The sequence below is a fragment of the Takifugu flavidus genome, chromosome 7 (assembly GCF_003711565.1).
Source record: "Takifugu flavidus isolate HTHZ2018 chromosome 7, ASM371156v2, whole genome shotgun sequence".
NCBI classification, from domain to species: domain Eukaryota; kingdom Metazoa; phylum Chordata; class Actinopteri; order Tetraodontiformes; family Tetraodontidae; genus Takifugu; species Takifugu flavidus.
This window is the reverse complement of record NC_079526.1, coordinates 2,080,477-2,098,501: the sequence shown is the minus strand read 5'-3', so window position 1 is coordinate 2,098,501 and position 18,025 is coordinate 2,080,477. Positions and strand designations below refer to the sequence as shown.

General features: G+C 38.8%; 4 protein-coding genes across 4 annotated transcripts; 1 reads left to right on the top strand and 3 right to left on the bottom strand.

The window, feature by feature from the left end:
• Positions 1-61: 61 nt before the first annotated feature.
• Positions 62-5,214, top strand: atg4b (autophagy related 4B, cysteine peptidase). The gene is made up of 13 exons (XM_057038746.1): positions 62-264; positions 1,219-1,320; positions 1,398-1,469; positions 1,551-1,649; positions 1,754-1,855; positions 1,940-2,012; positions 3,064-3,143; positions 3,267-3,463; positions 3,677-3,755; positions 3,850-3,995; positions 4,310-4,366; positions 4,447-4,540; positions 4,620-5,214. Exons 1-13 carry the CDS (start codon positions 147-149, stop codon positions 4,691-4,693), a joined length of 1,293 nt encoding a protein of 430 aa, XP_056894726.1. The 5' UTR covers positions 62-146; the 3' UTR covers positions 4,694-5,214.
• Positions 5,108-6,996, bottom strand: dtymk (deoxythymidylate kinase (thymidylate kinase)). Its single transcript, XM_057038752.1, has 5 exons — positions 6,752-6,996; positions 6,493-6,601; positions 5,823-5,913; positions 5,543-5,740; positions 5,108-5,443 (listed from the first exon to the last, which is right to left on the bottom strand). The coding sequence occupies exons 1-5, from the start codon at positions 6,879-6,881 to the stop codon at positions 5,333-5,335; spliced, it is 639 nt and encodes a 212-aa protein (XP_056894732.1). The 5' UTR covers positions 6,882-6,996; the 3' UTR covers positions 5,108-5,332.
• A 686-nt stretch (positions 6,997-7,682) lies between these two features.
• agxta (alanine--glyoxylate and serine--pyruvate aminotransferase a) lies at positions 7,683-11,120 on the bottom strand. Its single transcript, XM_057038747.1, has 11 exons — positions 10,807-11,120; positions 10,146-10,338; positions 9,836-9,900; positions 9,665-9,765; positions 9,515-9,585; positions 9,349-9,433; positions 9,176-9,274; positions 9,016-9,085; positions 8,254-8,349; positions 8,043-8,171; positions 7,683-7,976 (listed from the first exon to the last, which is right to left on the bottom strand). Exons 1-11 carry the CDS (start codon positions 10,960-10,962, stop codon positions 7,869-7,871), a joined length of 1,173 nt encoding a protein of 390 aa, XP_056894727.1. The 5' UTR covers positions 10,963-11,120; the 3' UTR covers positions 7,683-7,868.
• A 448-nt stretch (positions 11,121-11,568) lies between these two features.
• zgc:103559 (Allantoinase, mitochondrial) lies at positions 11,569-16,587 on the bottom strand. The gene is made up of 11 exons (XM_057038745.1): positions 16,272-16,587; positions 15,504-15,655; positions 14,632-14,746; positions 14,409-14,555; positions 14,277-14,319; positions 13,900-14,008; positions 13,623-13,809; positions 13,371-13,509; positions 12,374-12,546; positions 11,992-12,024; positions 11,569-11,914 (listed from the first exon to the last, which is right to left on the bottom strand). Exons 1-11 carry the CDS (start codon positions 16,416-16,418, stop codon positions 11,768-11,770), a joined length of 1,392 nt encoding a protein of 463 aa, XP_056894725.1. The 5' UTR covers positions 16,419-16,587; the 3' UTR covers positions 11,569-11,767.
• Positions 16,588-18,025: the final 1,438 nt, after the last annotated feature.

Genomic DNA, 18,025 nt, shown 5'->3' with positions numbered 1-18,025 from the left:
ACAGACAGACAGACAGACAGACAGACAGACAGAACTATCACTCTATTATCTAACCATGACTCAATACTCCTGCTATACTCTCTATACGTATCGCTCCTCGCGACTGATGCTGATTCGTCCCCGTCTTCTACATTTGATTGGACGACATGAAAACGTCCCGCCCCTTCCCAGATTCCACCGCAGCGCTCTCTTCCTATTGGTCCAGCGAGTTAGACGCAGAGAACAACAAACAAGTTAGAGTGAAGACTGTCGTGATGGACGCGGGTAGGCAACTCAAACCAACAAAAATTTAAGCTCATAGCCAGCGAGTATAACCGCAAGAAGAAACATTCACTATCTGTACTCAATGCCTTTACACGGAAGTTCTGTCGTATCAAGTTGTCAATCAAACCTAAATCCCTATTACTTTGTATTCAGGTTAGCTCGGCGTTGTTTAAAGCTAAATGCTAACTAGAGCTAGCTAGCTCTTATTGGTAAATGTTTTACATTTGTCGCATTGTCAGCTTGCAACATATTCGCGTTTTTACACGTACGATGTACCGATGTATACATACTCATTCCATGTCTTTCAGTTAAATTTGGCTTTTAAATAGTCGCATTTTGCCTTTGATTGGGTCATTTGCATTATCGTTATGTTGTGCCCCAGACGAACATCTCAGGCGATGCACTGTCACCATCACGTCTGTCAGGAGGCTACTGTCCGTCAGGATGTGTCTACTCGTGAAGAGACTTTATTACCTGTCGTTTTAATACAGATATAGCTGTATATATAGCTTTATCTCTTTACTTATGAACCTACAAACTAAAGCTTGTTATGATAGATATTAAGCATATTATTGAAGTTCCCTGTCTGGTGTTGGACAAGGAGGTAGCATCACATAGCATTAGCTCAAGTGGGGTATTCACAACACACAGGTTTTTCAGTATTACGCAAATATCCACGTGCCTTTTTGTGTAGGACTGTCAAAGGAAAGTTAACTTTTGTTATTTTATCATTTTTGACATGTGAAGTCCACCAACAAAAGACATTGCTTTCAGTTTATTCCCCAACAAGTGTCAAAACTGTCATGAGACTCTGAACACACAGCAAAACAATGGGAGCCTATTACATTATGGGCAACGGATTATTCTGAGTTGGTTAACCAGCCACTGGTGAACACTGTAATACTTCATCTGTGATGTAAAATATACTCACAGGTGTGTCTGGTCCTCTTGCAGCCACCTTGACATATGACACACTTCGATTTGGAGAGTTTGAAGATTTTCCAGAGACCACAGAGCCTGTGTGGATCTTAGGGAATGAGTACAGTGCACTGACAGGTTTGAATATGAAACACACACACCCACACAGACACACACGATATAATCATATAACATTGTTTGTGATCTTTCTTTAGAGAAAGAGGAGATTTTATCAGATGTCACTTCTCGTCTTTGGTTCACCTACAGAAAAAGCTTTCCCCCAATTGGTGAGTGACCACGTGAGTAAATGAAGCTCTTCGTCGTTGGTTTGATGTTGGGAATGACACCTGTTGCCGTATGCATCACAGGTGGCACAGGGCCGACATCAGATACAGGATGGGGATGTATGTTGCGATGTGGCCAGATGATTCTGGGGCAGGCGTTAATGTGCAGACATTTAGGCAGAGGTGAGACACTTTCCATTGACGATGCCAGACTTTAAGTGTGTGACACTGGTTTCACTAATGAAAGTCATTTTAAACATGTTTAAAAACAGTTTTTCTGTTTTCAGACTGGCGATGGGTCAGAGGACAGAAACAAAGACAGGAGTACATCAGCATTCTCAATGCATTTATTGATAAAAAAGACAGTTATTATTCCATCCATCAAATTGGTAAGTTTTTGCAAAATGCTTTTCATTATATGAAGGTTTCATGAAGGGATGACTACATTTTTCTTTTCTTCTTAATGGTGGCAGCCCAAATGGGAGTTGGGGAGGGGAAGCCTATTGGCCAGTGGTATGGACCAAACACAGTTGCCCAGGTTCTAAAGTAAGTGTAGAGAAGCTAGATTCTATTTTTCTGCTTTCTGTTCATTGTGGTGTCTTGTGCAAATACAAAAACACATGTGATGTTCGCTGTGGTCATGCTAATAAAAACTGATTGCTCATATTTGTGTTTCTAAATGGTCTTATACTTGAAATTTAGAAAGTTAGCATTAGCCACATAAATATTTTGTGTTAAAACTGGAAGCTGATTGCATCATTTCACAAAGGAAGTATTAACTTACAGCCTGGATGCCCGTATTTCAGGAGTCAGTTTAAATTAATGATGAACAGGACTTTTTTTTCTCTGCCCCCAATATTTAACTACCCAATTTTTGGAATGGACAAAGAAATTTCCAAATAAAAGGCAACAACATCTGTTGAATCATTGCCAAGGTTGCTCGTTGCTAGTTTTTCTTTGTATCCCTTCCATGCCATTTAAGATTATTAAAACTCGGCCTTTTTCCGTCCTCTCAGGATATTTACAGCATGTTTTGCAAGTTACAACCATGTTATCCATTTAAGAAACAGTAAAAATACACACCAGTGATGCCATGTTTTGTCACGGTTTGCAGCAGATGAGTCCTCTTTGTGGCATCTTAATGCTGTCGCACCACTGGCAGCCTTAAAAAAAGTTGGCTTGTTAATTAAATGGCTAAATTAATCGGTTATTTTTGTCTTAAACTGTATAATCCGATTTTAAAAAATCAATGACTGTTAATGTAGCGTTTAAAGAACTATGATTTCACTCAGATGCAGTGACAGATATTATCACAGTGTTAATTGGGGGCAGTGCTATGTCCTTCTATAGCCACCTGCTATTCTTGAGCATCTGAATGCACAAGAGCATTTTTAATCATTTGCATTGTAAGACAGAAAAGGCTGTAAAATGTGAAAGTGTGATTATCTTCTAGCGACTGGTAATTAGGTGATACTAGAAAAGTGGATTATTTCAAGATGTCAAGTAGTGAATATCTAATGTATTTAGATTGTACTGATTAGCATGTCAACACAATAGCTACACTACACAGGGGCTCAGTGTGTTGTCCTGTTTTCAGAAAACTGGCTGTGTTTGACACATGGAGCAGATTAGTAGTTCATGTTGCCATGGACAATACAGTGGTCATCGAGGAGATCAGTGAGTACAATTTTCAAATGGCCAAAACAGAACTATTATTCCAGATCTCCACCATGATTGTTGAAAGTCTTAAGTTCTCCCACAAAGGGAATCTCAACACCGACCCATTATTCTTGTCTACAGAACGTCTCTGTATGCCCTGGCTGGACAAAGCAGAGGTCTTTGGTGAACCGGAGAGGGTGGGGGAACTCAATGGCTGCCTGGAGGGGGCATGTGCCCTCTCTGAGGAGGAGGTGGCTCTGTGGAAACCCCTGGTCCTGCTCATCCCACTCAGGCTGGGTTTAAGTGATATAAATGGAGCCTACATAGAAACATTGAAGGTCAGTTACTGTCCTGGGAAGTCAGAACATATTTTTGTAGTTGAAGTCATGTTCCTCTCTTACTCTAATGTTAAACATCAGGGACTGTGTGATGGGATTGGGGTTCATTTGAATTGTTGCTAGTGTATACGTACATATATACGACATATAATGTGTGTCTTTTCTTTCAGATTCACATTGACCATGAAAGTGCTATTCTGTTTTTTCCCCTAGAAATGCTTCATGCTGCCTCAGTCACTTGGTGTTATTGGTGGAAAACCCAATAGTGCCCATTACTTCATTGGATATGTTGGTGTGTCATTTCTGCAAAAAAGATCAACTATATAAGCAGTACATGTTCATACCTGGAACATTCGAAGATAATAAGCTTTTGCTGTGCCTACCAGGAGGGGAGCTCATCTATTTAGACCCACACACCACCCAGACAGCAGTGGAGCCATGTGAACATGGCCAATTTCCCGATGACACATACCATTGTCAGCACCCACCCTGCCGGATGCACATTTGTGAACTGGACCCATCTATTGCTGTGGTACAAACTTCAACAAATTAATAACTTGGATATCTTTATTTTGATTCCCTGAAAGTCCTCAAATTGTTAAATGTATTTTTTCCAATTCACAATGTAGAATGTAACCCCCCCCCCTCGCCAAAAGGCAGTTTTTAGAAGCAGAATTACAAGTTTTAAAACAATCAAAGGATCCTCTTCCACTTATCTACACATTTTTAGTAAACTGCACCCTTATCCTTCATAATTCACAGTGTTTAATTATTTGCCTTTGCTAAAACCTGTTTTTTCAGTAACTGAAGCTTAAAGATAATTCCCATTCTTTTGCTTTCTGCCAGGGTTTCTTCTGCAGAACAGAGGATGAGTTTGATGATTGGTGTATGCGAATAAGAAGGGTGTGTTTTCATTCATTCACTTGCTTGGCAGTTACCACTGAACATAAACCATCCTTCTAAAATTCCCTTTTCCCATCCAGCTGTCCTGCAACAAAGACAACCTGCCCATGTTTGAACTCGTAGATAGTCAGCCCTCCCATCTGGTTGGTGTGGATGCCATTAATCTGACCCCTGGTGAGAAAACAAATTCTTTGCCAAATGCCCCCCCCCTTTTTTTTTTTATAAATCTTTTTTGCCAATAATTACTTTGCAGATTTCTCAGACTCAGAAAGGCTGGAGCGGTTCTTTGACTCAGAAGATGAAGAGTTTGAGATCCTGTCCCTGTGAAGAACTAAGGATGATGATTTCCTGTTCAGATGCAGAAAGCCTCTCCTCTGGATTAGAGCGGAATATTACCTGAAGAACTCCAGCCGGGCCAGTTGTGATGGTGTAATCCGCGTGTCACACAATTTTGAACAACCACAAAGAATCTGTGTCCAACTCTGAGAGTCTGGTGGAAGCTGTGGTGGGAGCTCAGGACATAATTCTGTATGCACATTTTCACCTTTCCATTCAAGTCTTAACACTTTAAATGTGTATTCTTAAATTATATGGTGCCTTTCCCTGTCTCTAAAAGCAAGATTGCCATAACAAATATAGTTCATGATGGCTTGCATACTTTGTCACTAACTTAAGTAATTTAAGAGCCTGTAAGGAAGGTGGACAAGTCGTACTAACTGAATGCAAAGAACCATTGCCAACTCCAAGAAGTTAAATAATATTTATTGAATCATCACAATACAGATCAAGTGAAAAATGGAACCTGTAAAAACAATGAGTTTGAAATAAAAGTCAGTGATGGACAATAATTTGACTCATGATCATATGAAATGAGTCTAAGCATTTCTTCTGCTTCCAGATCACGTAAAATTAAATCTGTACAACACGGAAGAGCTGTGATGTTAGTTTCTTCACTTCAGCTCAGTGTTACTGCCACAGCTCTCCCAATGGCAGGTTCTGAGCTATATTAACCGCATTAAGAGAATGTTCTGTAATGTCCTTGTGCACATCTTCAACATTCATGGAGGCATCAATTACCTGAAACAGGAGTTTATGCATTAATATAAATGATCTGTATAATCTGTAAATATAATAATCTGACCCTTGATGCGTTTACATTTCCTACTGGCTTCATACCTTCCAGTTGACTGTTTCATCCTCCATCAGATGTTTAAATTGCTGTTGAACTGCACATTGGAAACTACTCTTCTCATATCTTTCCATACCAAAGTGCCCTCTGAGTGCAGCCTCAGCTGGACTGAGCTGCAGAAATAAGACAAGGTCCGGTTTTGGCAGGCCCACATCAGGCTGCTTGCACCAGTGCAGACTGAACCCCTAAAATGACACGCAACATGCCACATCATGGACCATCACAAAAAAAAAGAGGTCAATTCTGAATGGTTGAGCAAATACTCACTGGTTTGGCACTGGTGAAAGCAACTCCAGAAAAGGCGTATCTGTCTACCACCAAAGTGGTCCCTTGCTCCAGCTTTTTCTTTATCAGCGGTCTATAATCGGAATTGTCAGGGTTGATATTGCATTATAACGTTTAAATTACTCTACATACTGACAGAATCTGAGTGACTACAACATTAACTGTTTAACCTGAATGAGTTATGATCCAATGAGCTTTACGCCCACAAACATTTAAATCACCAAATCTTTATCATTGTCTGAAGTTGTCATTTGTTATGCGTTTGTGATCTAAATCAGTGGTGTAATTTGCATGAAGTTTGAAGCTACTACACTGCAGTACTCTTTTCCTACTACGGTAGGCTGTTGGCATTACAAGCCCAAGTGCCCTGAACCTTTTTTTCCTCTCCTTTATGCAAACCGGATCAGATCTTTTTTCAACAGCTAAGGAGACATTTGACGTTTTAGACATTTGGGGGAGGGACACACACATCACATCAGGGCCGTCAGCGGTTGTCACTGTTGTCTATTACAGACACAGGAAATTAGGCCTGCAGTGTCAGAGCAGAAAACCGATTTATGCGTCGAATTAACTCCCTTGTTAGTGAATTTGCGTTCACTTAAAGCAAACATATTTTTAAAAAAAATAAAGAAAAAAAAGAAAAAAGTCTTACACCAGTTCCCAGCGGTTGGCAGAGAACAGCAGGTGCACAGTTTGGTCCGATAACTCGCTTTGGTTCTCCAGGTAGGCGCTGATCATCTTCCCAATTGTAGTTGTCCTGTCTGCCCCCAAAGAATTAGAAAGCTCATTACGCTAACGATAAAGCAAGTTATTAAGACATGTCACGGTAAACCATGGTTATTGTTACTTCACAGCGATATACGGGCCATAAGCATGAACAGAACATAAATACGTGGTTAAAAACGCCATACCTGGAAACCTCATCATTTCAGCGGGCTGACCCTTGCGTCGCAACGCTTGGACCAGTTTTTGGCACTGGGTTGTTTTCCCAGCTCTGTCCACTCCCTCCAGCACGATAAGCGCCCCTCGTTTACACGCCATCCCCACGGATCTTAACACCGAGGCGCAAACTAGAGGTTCCACTAGGTTTAAAATTTGCCTTGACCCGAAATTTACCCGCCTTAACTGTAGACGTCAACAGGAAGGCTCTACAATGACGTACTTCCTGCAACCTTTTTTAAAACAACTTTATTTAAAACAAAAAGCAGCAACGGCGCGAGAGGGTTCGTTCCTCTCGACTGCAAGGCTCAACTTCCCCGATAATGTCATAAGTAAACTGTCCAATATGAATTGTTCTGTTAACATTTCGTCGACCACAAATTAATCTCGAAGACGAGTTCGACGAGAGTCATCAAGTTAAACCAAAATTCGAATGAATCTATAATTGTTTTTGTTGTTGTCCCATCTCCTTCATCAACATGACGAAAGGTAGTTGGTTCCTTGTGGAGTGGAGGCACCTGGGCTGAAGCACTGACATATAACATCCATAGTTGTCTGTGGTGGATCCCATTTTCTTGTGCAATGATCTCACATGTTGAGAACTTGTTTGAGAGGTTGGTGAGAAGTGAATGATGTTTTCCAAGTATTTTCCCTGAACTGAACATTGCAGCGAGTTGGTTTTTCCACAAGTTGCTCCCTGTCTGAATAACCTCACTAAAATGCTTGAATTCAATCTATTATGATTTCAAAAGACTGAAAATGAAAACACAACTCTGGCAAAAGATTTTTTATTAGAAAATATTGTCTGTCATTCACTTCAAGCATTGTTCTACATATTTATACAATTTTTAAAACATTTGATATAGATTCAATGTTAGTTTTTTGTTGTTTTTTTATGGGGGGGGGGGGGGGGGGGTCAGGTAGTAGTAGTTCTATCTAGTAATCATTTAAATTAAATGATTTAATTCATTACTCCACTGTTACAAATGTGTTTGTTTTATGCTAATTTGAGATGACACAGTTCCAACTTTGACATAGAATTTTTCAAATAAGTGTAATATTTTCCATCATACAGTCTCTGAAAACATGTTACACTTTGCTTTTATGACAGTGTTTCAAAGCATCTTTCAGCGCTGCTAACACCTTGTCTACGTTGGTCTTGCTGCTGTTACATCCCATAAGTCCTACACGCAGAACCTGAAAAGACAAATTTCTCAGTGGTACTGTAAAGGATATATTTGTGTTCTAATCATCTTTTCTCACCAAGCCAATCGATGGTCCAAGTCCTCCAGAAATCTCTATGTTGTGTGTTTTCATGATGTAGTTTGTGATCTCTTTCCAGTTATAGCCGTGAGGAGCAACAATAGTGGTAACAGTAGGAAGTCTTGCTTTCTGGAACAAACATTTTTCCAAAACTGCAGCTTAAGTAACAAATCAGACTATACAGACAAAAAAATTACAAAAAACAACTCACCCTCTCTTTAACAAAAAGTTTGAGACCCATACTCTCTAGACCAGCCTGGAAATATTCTGCCACTTTTTCATGTCTTTTCCAGGAATTCTCCAGACTCTAAAAATGCGATAAGGTGGTGGGTCATATATGGCTGATACCTCTATTATGTAACGCTTGTGTTGTAGGACAATGCTACACCAGATAGAAATATCCATTCTATATCAGAGAAGGCCAATGGGATTCATGCACAATACGTACATGTTTGAATGTTCGTATAGAACATGAATGTGCAATACACAGTAGTTAGAAAGTAAATACATTTGTGGTACATTTGAACTCTCTAAATACCTGTATATATTTCATGCAGTAGAAAATCGACATGCATTCAAAAATATTTACGAGACTATAGTAAATTATTTTACAGTATATTATGCATATTTACTATTTGTTGTACTATATACAGTACTAAACATGAAAATAGAAACTTACCTTAAAATATGATTAAGATATAAGCCCCATAGAAAGTACCCATATATATATACAGTATATACACACACTTTTTTCAAATGACACATTAACAAGATATATTTATTATATTTTAGTACTTGCTCACTTATTTACTTTATTATAGTTGTGGATTGAAAAATTACTAAATAATCAAACAATATGCTCAAAAAAGCAAAGGTATGTTTCTCTTTTCATGTTATATGCAATATACAGCACAGAAAATCAGTGTTTATCTGCAAACCTGTTGAGTGACTGTATTATTTCTACCTCCCTTACCTCTTCAGCAAGAATGGCCAAACTCTCCCTCAGAGAGTAAAATGCATTGACTGGTCCTGTGTGATGATATCTAAAAGGGGAAAAGGAGTAATATTCACAGTGTGAACATCATGGATCTAATGAGCTTTAATTAGAAAAACATCTTTAGCTGGTTGCTCACATTCTGGATGGTTTGCCATCACATCCCCAGTAGTTAGCCAGCCAATTCAAGTCCAAGAAGAAGGATATGGGCTTTGTTTTTCGGTGGAATATTTTCTGACTGGATACATTTCATTTTATTTATGTAAATAATAAAACATGCAAAACACCATAAAACAACTGTATCTCTCTCACCATGCTCTTTCACTGAAGGAGATGGGGGCAGTTCCAGGAGGAGCATTTAAAACCTTTTGTGAGCCTGTGTAAAGGATGTCTATACCTGCATATATAAACATGAAATAATGTTGACCTCAAAACAACAGAATAGAATTGGTTAATCTCTGAGAATCTGTCCACAAACCTTGCTCATCCATGTAGAGAGGGACCCCTCCTATTGATGCCACAGAGTCCACGAGAAACAAGCAGTCATACCTGTAGGAATGATGGGCACACAGCTTTTATGACCTTTCATTTACTGACAAGACCATAAGCCCGGAATGCAGCAGCTCACTTGTGGCACAGCTCTCCGATGCCATCTAAAGGATGTAAGACTCCCGTAGAGGACTCTCCATGGGCAAGGAAAAATACCACTGGACTGTACTTTGACAAGGCCTTACAGAAAAGGTATGCTTATTAATCAGAATAAATTGTCGGAACAGTACTATCAGTCATCTATTAATACCTGCTCAATTTCTGCATTAGTGAAAAAGCCACCAGGGGGCGACACGATGGTGTTTACTCGGGCACCTGTTGTACAAGCACGAGATTCAACATGTGATGTATATATATTTGTCCAGGGCATTTTTGGGTCACTTGTATTTGTTTAGGCATCTTTAAAATTTACACCCCACAGCATTTTAGAGGATCATATTATTCATTGAAAGAGACTTCTCAATGCTATTATTCATTACTGTAGGTACAAGTTTAAGGTTACAAGTGCATTTCTAATATTTTGACGAGGTTTATTGTAGAAAAAGAGCACCATGTCTTACCAATCCTCTGAGCCATTTCTGCTGCTCGCTCGCCCCAAATACCATTGACAGCGGTCAGGACACTCTCCCCGGCCTCCACTGCATTGAAGATGGCACACTCCATAGCAGTGTGACCAGTCCCGCTCACGGCTAAAGTCATTATGTTTCGGGTCTGGAACATGTACTGGATCCCACTTTTAATGTCACTCATTATCTGTCATTCAAAATTAACAAATTTTAACAACTTTTCCCGTACCAGCTTTAACTGCATCAAATGAGTTTGTTGTTTCAGAATTTGTTTGCTGGATGTATCTATGGATATGTTGGTTTTTATTTATAGTCTAAATTTATACACAGTTAAACCTCATTAAGTCCTTTAATAGAAAAAACTAAAAATGGCCTCACTGCAGTTTTATTATGATTTTATTAAACAATATTTGACCCCTACTATTCTTTATGAGCTCATGCAGTAGTTTACTTTCTTAACAGAGTATTTTTGATGGAAAGACAAACAAATCAGTAAGAGATGAGAAAATTAGTGAGTGCAGATGCATACAGTATTACAATGAGATTAGAAAATTCTTCCAAGATCAAAAAAATAACTAGCATTTTTGGTTTTTGGAAATATCCCATCAAAGCGTTATGATTTTTCAACAGGTTATACTGTGTTGTGCGACATTACCTCAAATGTTTCTTCGTGCATGTGTCCAATGACTGGGTTCGCCCCAGCCTGTAAAATTCGTGCAGGAACATTGGATGGTCCAGGTCCAAGCATAAGACGATGTGGAACAGCTAAAGGTTTCTTCAGACACTTTGGTGGAGGTATGGAAACAGACATTGTGGGTTGGTGTGTTGAGCCCCAGAAAAGCCACAAAAGCCTAAGTGAGCAGCTAAAGTTAAATTTTAGCTTAAGTTGGCCACACCACTCAATCTGACCAGTGAGCTCCTTGTATATGGAGAGGATCACAGGATTGTCTCTTTGACTCACAGAAGCATGTGTAATGAGTAAAAGAGCGTTATGCTTTCACAACACCCAGATAAGGAAGCAAAGATGTTAATAATTGACTCCAGATCATACACACAGCAGCTTTAGATCACACCACTTCAACCAGGATGATAAACTATCAACAACAGTAAATCTTACTGGGTCTTCTAAACTGCTGATTTTAATAATTGAATATGTTTCTACTAATATTTTCATGGACTAAAATATAAAATATATACAGTAGATATGAAGATATTTGGTTTACCTTCAGTCAAATGTTTTTGATTTTTGTAAAGTGGGCAAGATTTGAATACACAAGGTAGGGTAGTATAGGGTAGGATGGGGGTATTTTTCAAAGTAAATTTCTGATCTAATATTCAGGTTAGAAAATAATCATGTTTTAGAATGAACACTTTTAAGAACTGTGCACCGCTGAACACATTAGATGCCTAAGACAAAGAAAGAGGAACCGTATTCCTTTATTTATTTATTCATTCATTCATTTTAGGAGCAATTTCTATTTTTCCATTTTAATTTATCTTAAAATAAACAATTTTTCTTAATGACACCTTCAATTTTCAAAAAAAAAGGGAAAAAAAAGTTTGGCAAATGATCCTCTTAGATTCCAACCACAGAGTTTTGTTGATTTGTGTTACTGTTAGCTGGCTTGATGTTTCCTCTGAGGGATGAGAAGATGCTTCCCCAGAGGCTCGGGGCAAAATGATCCCTCTTGGTACACCAGCCTCCCCCTGACAATGGTAGCACGTACTACTCCTTGCAGTGTGATGCCAAGATAAGGACTTAACTGCAACGATAACCATAAATCAGGTCAAACGTAAACATGTTTGAGATGCCAAACCAATCAGTACCAATGTGGTTTACCTTATTTTTATGATGTATGTTTGCTTCCGTAATCTGCAACAGAGAGCAGAAATCTAAGTTTATTAAAGGCCAACATCCCCTGAGCCTGGGGGAAATCTAAGATTTTCAAATGTTAGCCAATTTTAAAAATGTAGGAGACCTCCGACATGAAGATTATTTCACCCATCTTAATTCTATAAATCAGGTTAACACACACTAGAAGACGTGATGAGACTGAGAGACCACACACCTGATGACTGTAGCAGAGCTGTACAACATTCAATATCAAAAATGAGGAAATTGTACCAAATAGGGTTACAACAAAATGCGAAATGCTTGGTTTTAATTATAGGGAAAACAAACCATAACTGAATGAATACTGCAGATGATTCTTCTTACTAACTTGAAATTGGCTATCTGGATCCCAAATGACCAGGTCTGCATCATAACTGGGGGCCAGGCTGCCCTTCAGGCGGTCAAGGCTGCAAAGTTGGGCTGTTCTCTTGCTGAGGAGTCTCACTACGTCTGGCAACTCAAAGCCTCTCTTACTGGCTGAAGTCCAGAACAAAGGCAGAGCTGTGAATGAGGAATCAATGGAGGTGGAATGATGAGTTGATCACATCAGGAAGAAGCACAAAGAAGTGATGAAGTATACTGTAGCTCTTGGTCAGACTTTGAACTCTTTATGTCTTTGTGTCAATAATAAATTATCATTTGACTCCCTAACATGTCACTCACATGTTTCACTGCATGATTTACCCCTGTGTTAAAAGAAAAGTTTAACACCAAAAACAATTTTTACATGCATGTCAGAGGAAAATACCATTTTAAATGTTCTGATATTCTAGATAATTTCATAAGTGAAGTTTTTCACTCATTTGTACCTTCCCTCACTTCTGATTAAATCACCTGATCTTGATATCAGGGCACTGATTACCAGGTAAGTAAACAAAGGAATCTTACTGGTTCAATAGCCAAGTAAGTAGATTTGTAAAATGGAAAAAAAAACAGAAACATAATAGTAATCAGTATGTGGGATCACTCATTAAGTCTTGACCATTCCAGCATCTATACTGCTATACCCTTGCGAATGATCTATTGATGCTGTGCACCGTATGCTTCCAAGTAAATACTGTATTTTTTTTCCAGGAAAGTACGTGCAATCATATTTTACATGCATTACAACAGTATTATTAAAATAGTCTGAGTGCCAACGTGGACTATGTGCAATAGAAATGTGTCATCTATGAATCCATTAAATGATGGGAACATCTGTACATGATGGTGCTGATCCATTATGATTAATACATCATCTTCAGAAGATAATAACTTAATATTATGTTTGTTTTGTTCATAGTACTTGTAATTGGATTATATGTTTATTTTTTGGACTGATTTACCAAATTGCAAAGAAGAAATTCCTCCCCAGGCCTTCGTGAAATCACCACTATCCAGACTTTTCAAGTCAGGGGTACAAGGGGAATGGTCGGACACCACCATGTCAATGTGGCCAGCTTTCAGTGCAGACCATAGCTGTGCCTAGAAAAACAAGATCAATCTTAAACCAGTACCACCATAAAGAAATCAGGTATGTTCTAATGAAAGTTTTATATTGAAATAGATCTTATTGTTTGGGACTCCTATTCTTTTACCTGGTTATTGGAATCTCTGATTGGTGGACAGCATTTGAATTGTGTGGCTCCTGCAGGTATTTTCTCTGCACACAGGCTGAGGTAGTGGTGGGTTGTCTCCACGGTCAAAGGTGCTCCAGCCTGCCGTGCGGCCTGTATTTGTTTCAGTGGCTTTGCAGAGGATAAGTGAACTATATGGCAACGCACCCTGGAGGAAGCAATGTTGACCAAATGTTGCTGAACGCTACTTTGTTTGACCTAGTATAACATTATGATTGAAGGCCACTGCTGGTCATACTGGTAGTGGAGGCAGAGTTCTGTTACAGTCTGAATTGCTTCTATTTCCATTAAGTCTGGCCTGGACTGCAGGAATGTGGAGTACTCAGTAGGGTCTAAATGCAGGTGTTCTGGGAAGAGGTACAGGGTACATCTCAGAAGATTGTCATCCTTCTAAGTCAGGTTATTCCACTGAGTAAAAATCTCTTTTTAATTATTGGAATAAAAAATGGAATGACTGTCAAGGCAATTCCTCTCCATATTTTATAAGAATAATAAGACTATGGGATTTAAAAAAATAAAACATAGTGTTGTTTAACCTTTTAAAGACATGTTTGCTGGACTAAACATTCACATGTTAATTTGTTAAAACGGGTGTCTGAAATATAGATACAGTACCATTTCTCTCTGTAGTCTGCTGCAGTTCAGTCTCAGCATGAAACTAGAAGAGACAGACAGACAGACAGTATTTATTTATTTATATGATGACTGTGTATTGTGCATTTGGACAGTAATCCCAAACGTGTTCACCAGCAGGACACTCCCAGTGCCTTGTAACTGTTTCATGGCTCTATGCAGATCTAAGTCAGTCACAGGGGGAAACTCCTCCACCCCGCTGTGAATGAGGAAACACTTGAAGCCAGCAACTCCAGCCTGGATCATGGGTCGGATTTCCAGCTGTGAGAAGAGAACAGTTCTTTGTGTATAGTCCTGTTATAATTGATCACAGGGTGCAGCTTAAACCTGCCTCTACCTCGTTTCCAGGGATCACTCCTCCCCAGAAAGCGGTATCCACAAAGCATTTTCCTTTTGCCTCCCGCAGCTTCTCATTAAAATGATCAAGAGTGGTAGTCGGAGGGATGCTGTTTCTAATTTAAAGAAAAAAATCACATTTTATATTAAAAAGTTATATTTATTAGTCCAGTTGTGTCTTAGAAAAACATCAACCTGTTGCAGTTAAAAGACTGGTCAAACTGTCACAATTCACTCAGTTACCACCAATATTATAAAGTGTTCCATATTTTAGAAAGTTTTGGATTTTTTAAAGGCATATATACACGTATACACCTTTTAATCTTAATTTAAGTTTTCTGCCAATAATATATAAACAAATAAAAATCCAAAAGTCACATGTGGAAAGTACACTATTACATATTGGTATTATGTATTTTCTCTGCAACATCAAATTGCCGCACTGCGCCGCTTCCAGGTGTCATTTTCAATCAAAAGGCAACAAAAGTCATTTGTCTGCATATTTTTCAAGGTGATAGAAAACAGAGAGTGTGGGGAAAAGCATGCAGACAGACTCAGTTGGCAAAAAGCGCATTTTTCTGTTCTCAGCACTTCTCATTGGGCAATTTTGAGTGATTCGATAGACTAAAGGCTCAGAACAACCTGTGGCAATTGTTGCTGGTGCAGGAAATTTGGGTTAACTAAAAATTCCTTTCACAATTGTTACCATTCATGTGACATTATTCTTTTGGTTTTTTAAATTATTTCTTTTTCTTTTTCATGATGTTGCTGGCAACTAAATAAACTGTTGCCAAAGCTTAGGTCATTATAAGTATAAGAAACTGTTATTTGATATTTTTCTGATAACTGCAAATGGGCAAATATCCCACTTACAGTGGCATGTCCACGATTGTTGTCACTCCTCCTGCTGCAGCAGCCCTGGTGGCAGTCCAGAACCCTTCCCAGGAGCTGCGTCCTGGTTCGTTCACATGCACATGACAATCGACAATGCCTGGCATCACCACACTGTCACCAACATCCAACACCTGAGAACACAGGTCATCTGTTTCTGCATTTCATGTAAGCAATATCACACAAGAGTGCTGTTATGCTGAATATCAGCATTGGAGTGATAATATGCAGCCTTGTGCCTATGGCTGAATCACACCAGTGCTCTCACATGCACAGTGCAGTGATGTCTTTGAAAGGTCCCAGTGCTACTCTTTCGGTGGATGGGGCCCCCATGAAAATGTTGCTGAGGGCCCCGTTTGGCTACAGGCATGGGCATCACATGCATTATTCCATGAGAACAGGTGAGATTCTTAGGTGGCCATTATAGGTACCCAGCTAGTCTTTTCATGATGCAAAGAGGTTTAATCTAAATAAAGAAGGCTAGAGCTAGATAGTGAAAATATTAGTTTACAAATGTGACCATAAGCTAAATAGAGGGACGCTGTTCAATATTATTTTTAATCAGTAAGAATACATACACAAATATGAATGTCCATAAATCAAAATGATGACAAAATCATTTATAGTGCAAATCTTTATGCAAAGCTAGAATGACCCTTATAGGATTGGTTTAAATTTTATCACAGTGGCAGCATAAAATTTGTTTCTCCAGTCATACAATTGTGGGAAGAAATTTTAAACATGCATTACCTTAAAGCCAGCATCTGCAGAAAATTCCCCACGAGGGATTATTTCATGAATTTTTCCATCTTTTATTACAATTACAGCAGGAAGGACTTTATCATCGAGTAGCACCCTACTACTCCTGACAGCGGTAACTGTTGCGCCAAGATTCATTATCTGTTATTGTAGCCTGCTGAAATCGTACTTTCGAATAGTCGTGGATGGGTTGATCGTAAATTCCCAGTTTTGCTACGAATGTTAATGTCTGTATTGATCAGTAGGTCTTGCGTGATGAAATCAGCACTTTCAAATTCTCTTTGCAATGATCAGAACTCGGCTCTGTGTCATGCCGGCTCAGTGGTTTGCATATGCAAACAGTGCTCACTCCTCCCTGGGGCTCCCTTCTCTGTGGAAACAGTGGAGATATGGCGCAAATCTCTTTTCTGAGTACTTGTTACTCTATCCTGAGTTTCTGTGTGCCACATCAGACCTGAAAACTGAAACTGAATTTTTAATTTTACTGGCAAATAAATTAGAAATGGCAGCACTTGGTTATTGTAAATGTGATATTAGAAATAGCTCTACATTGAAAAAATTACATTTTTATTCTTGGTGTCTAAGATTCTGATATACTGTTTAACCTCATTTTTTAAAAATGCAAGCGGTTTTTGGTTCCTGTATCAAATTTTCTGAGCTTATGCAATGTAGAACTGTATTTCTTCATAACCTTGTGTTACTATTATCCTTTCTTTTTGAGGGGTCAAAATCAAGGCACCTTGGCCTCTGATCATGGTCTATGATCGTTGGGAGATTCAAGGTCAAAGTCACGAGCAGACAGATAAACACTTTATTTGTTCAGTGTTCGTTTGTTCATTTTATCTAAAAAGGGACATTTGGACAGGGGTGGGCTGGGGCTGTTGAGCCCGGGAGCTTGGTTTGGAGAGACCTTACTGATCACACGACAGATGCCAGCAGAAGACAAATACTTTATTTCCATTATAAAAACAATCTAAAGACACAACAACACACAGATTGGTCTGTCCATAGTCTGTTGAAGTACATATATGCACACATACTAGTTTTTCAACAATCAAAACTACTAAAAATGACCAAAAGTCTACTGGGCGTGTGTATTTGTGTGCGTGTGTGCATGTGTGTTTCATGAGCAATAAAAAAAACAATCAGTTTATCCTACAAAAAATAAAAATAAAAACAAAAATATAGAAACAAATCAACCTCCAAAATTACACAGTCTTAAAAAGGAAAGTCCTAACTCACATCATCAGTGAGGATGGTCATAACAAAACCTTTGGACTTTGGGTTTGCATAAAATTCAAAATCCTCATCTTAGACTAGTTGTGTCTGGGATGTTTGATGATGTCAGAGTTGGACCCTGCCTTTTTATATGTTTTGTACTATTTCTGCAGCTAATTTAATAATGGAATTAAGCAATAACTGATTGATTTTGCAAATAAACCAGTAGTCTAATGCAGATAGCCACTGCAGGGGTGGATGGGCAATTCCAGTCAGCAACATGTGACATGGTAATATGCAAAATTCTATTGCCAAATCAAAAAAATAGAGCTGATTTTTTTTGGTGGTTTCTACTTCTCTTTACTCCTTCTTGTCCTCCTTTTCCTCCTCTTCCATTTCCTCCTCCTACTGTCCATCCTAATCTGTCTCATCCCCCTCACTATGACTTGGATTATCCTGTTCCTCTGCATCACCACAACTGGTGCTGTCCTTGTCTAATAATAACCAAAGATAAACTTTTCTGCACT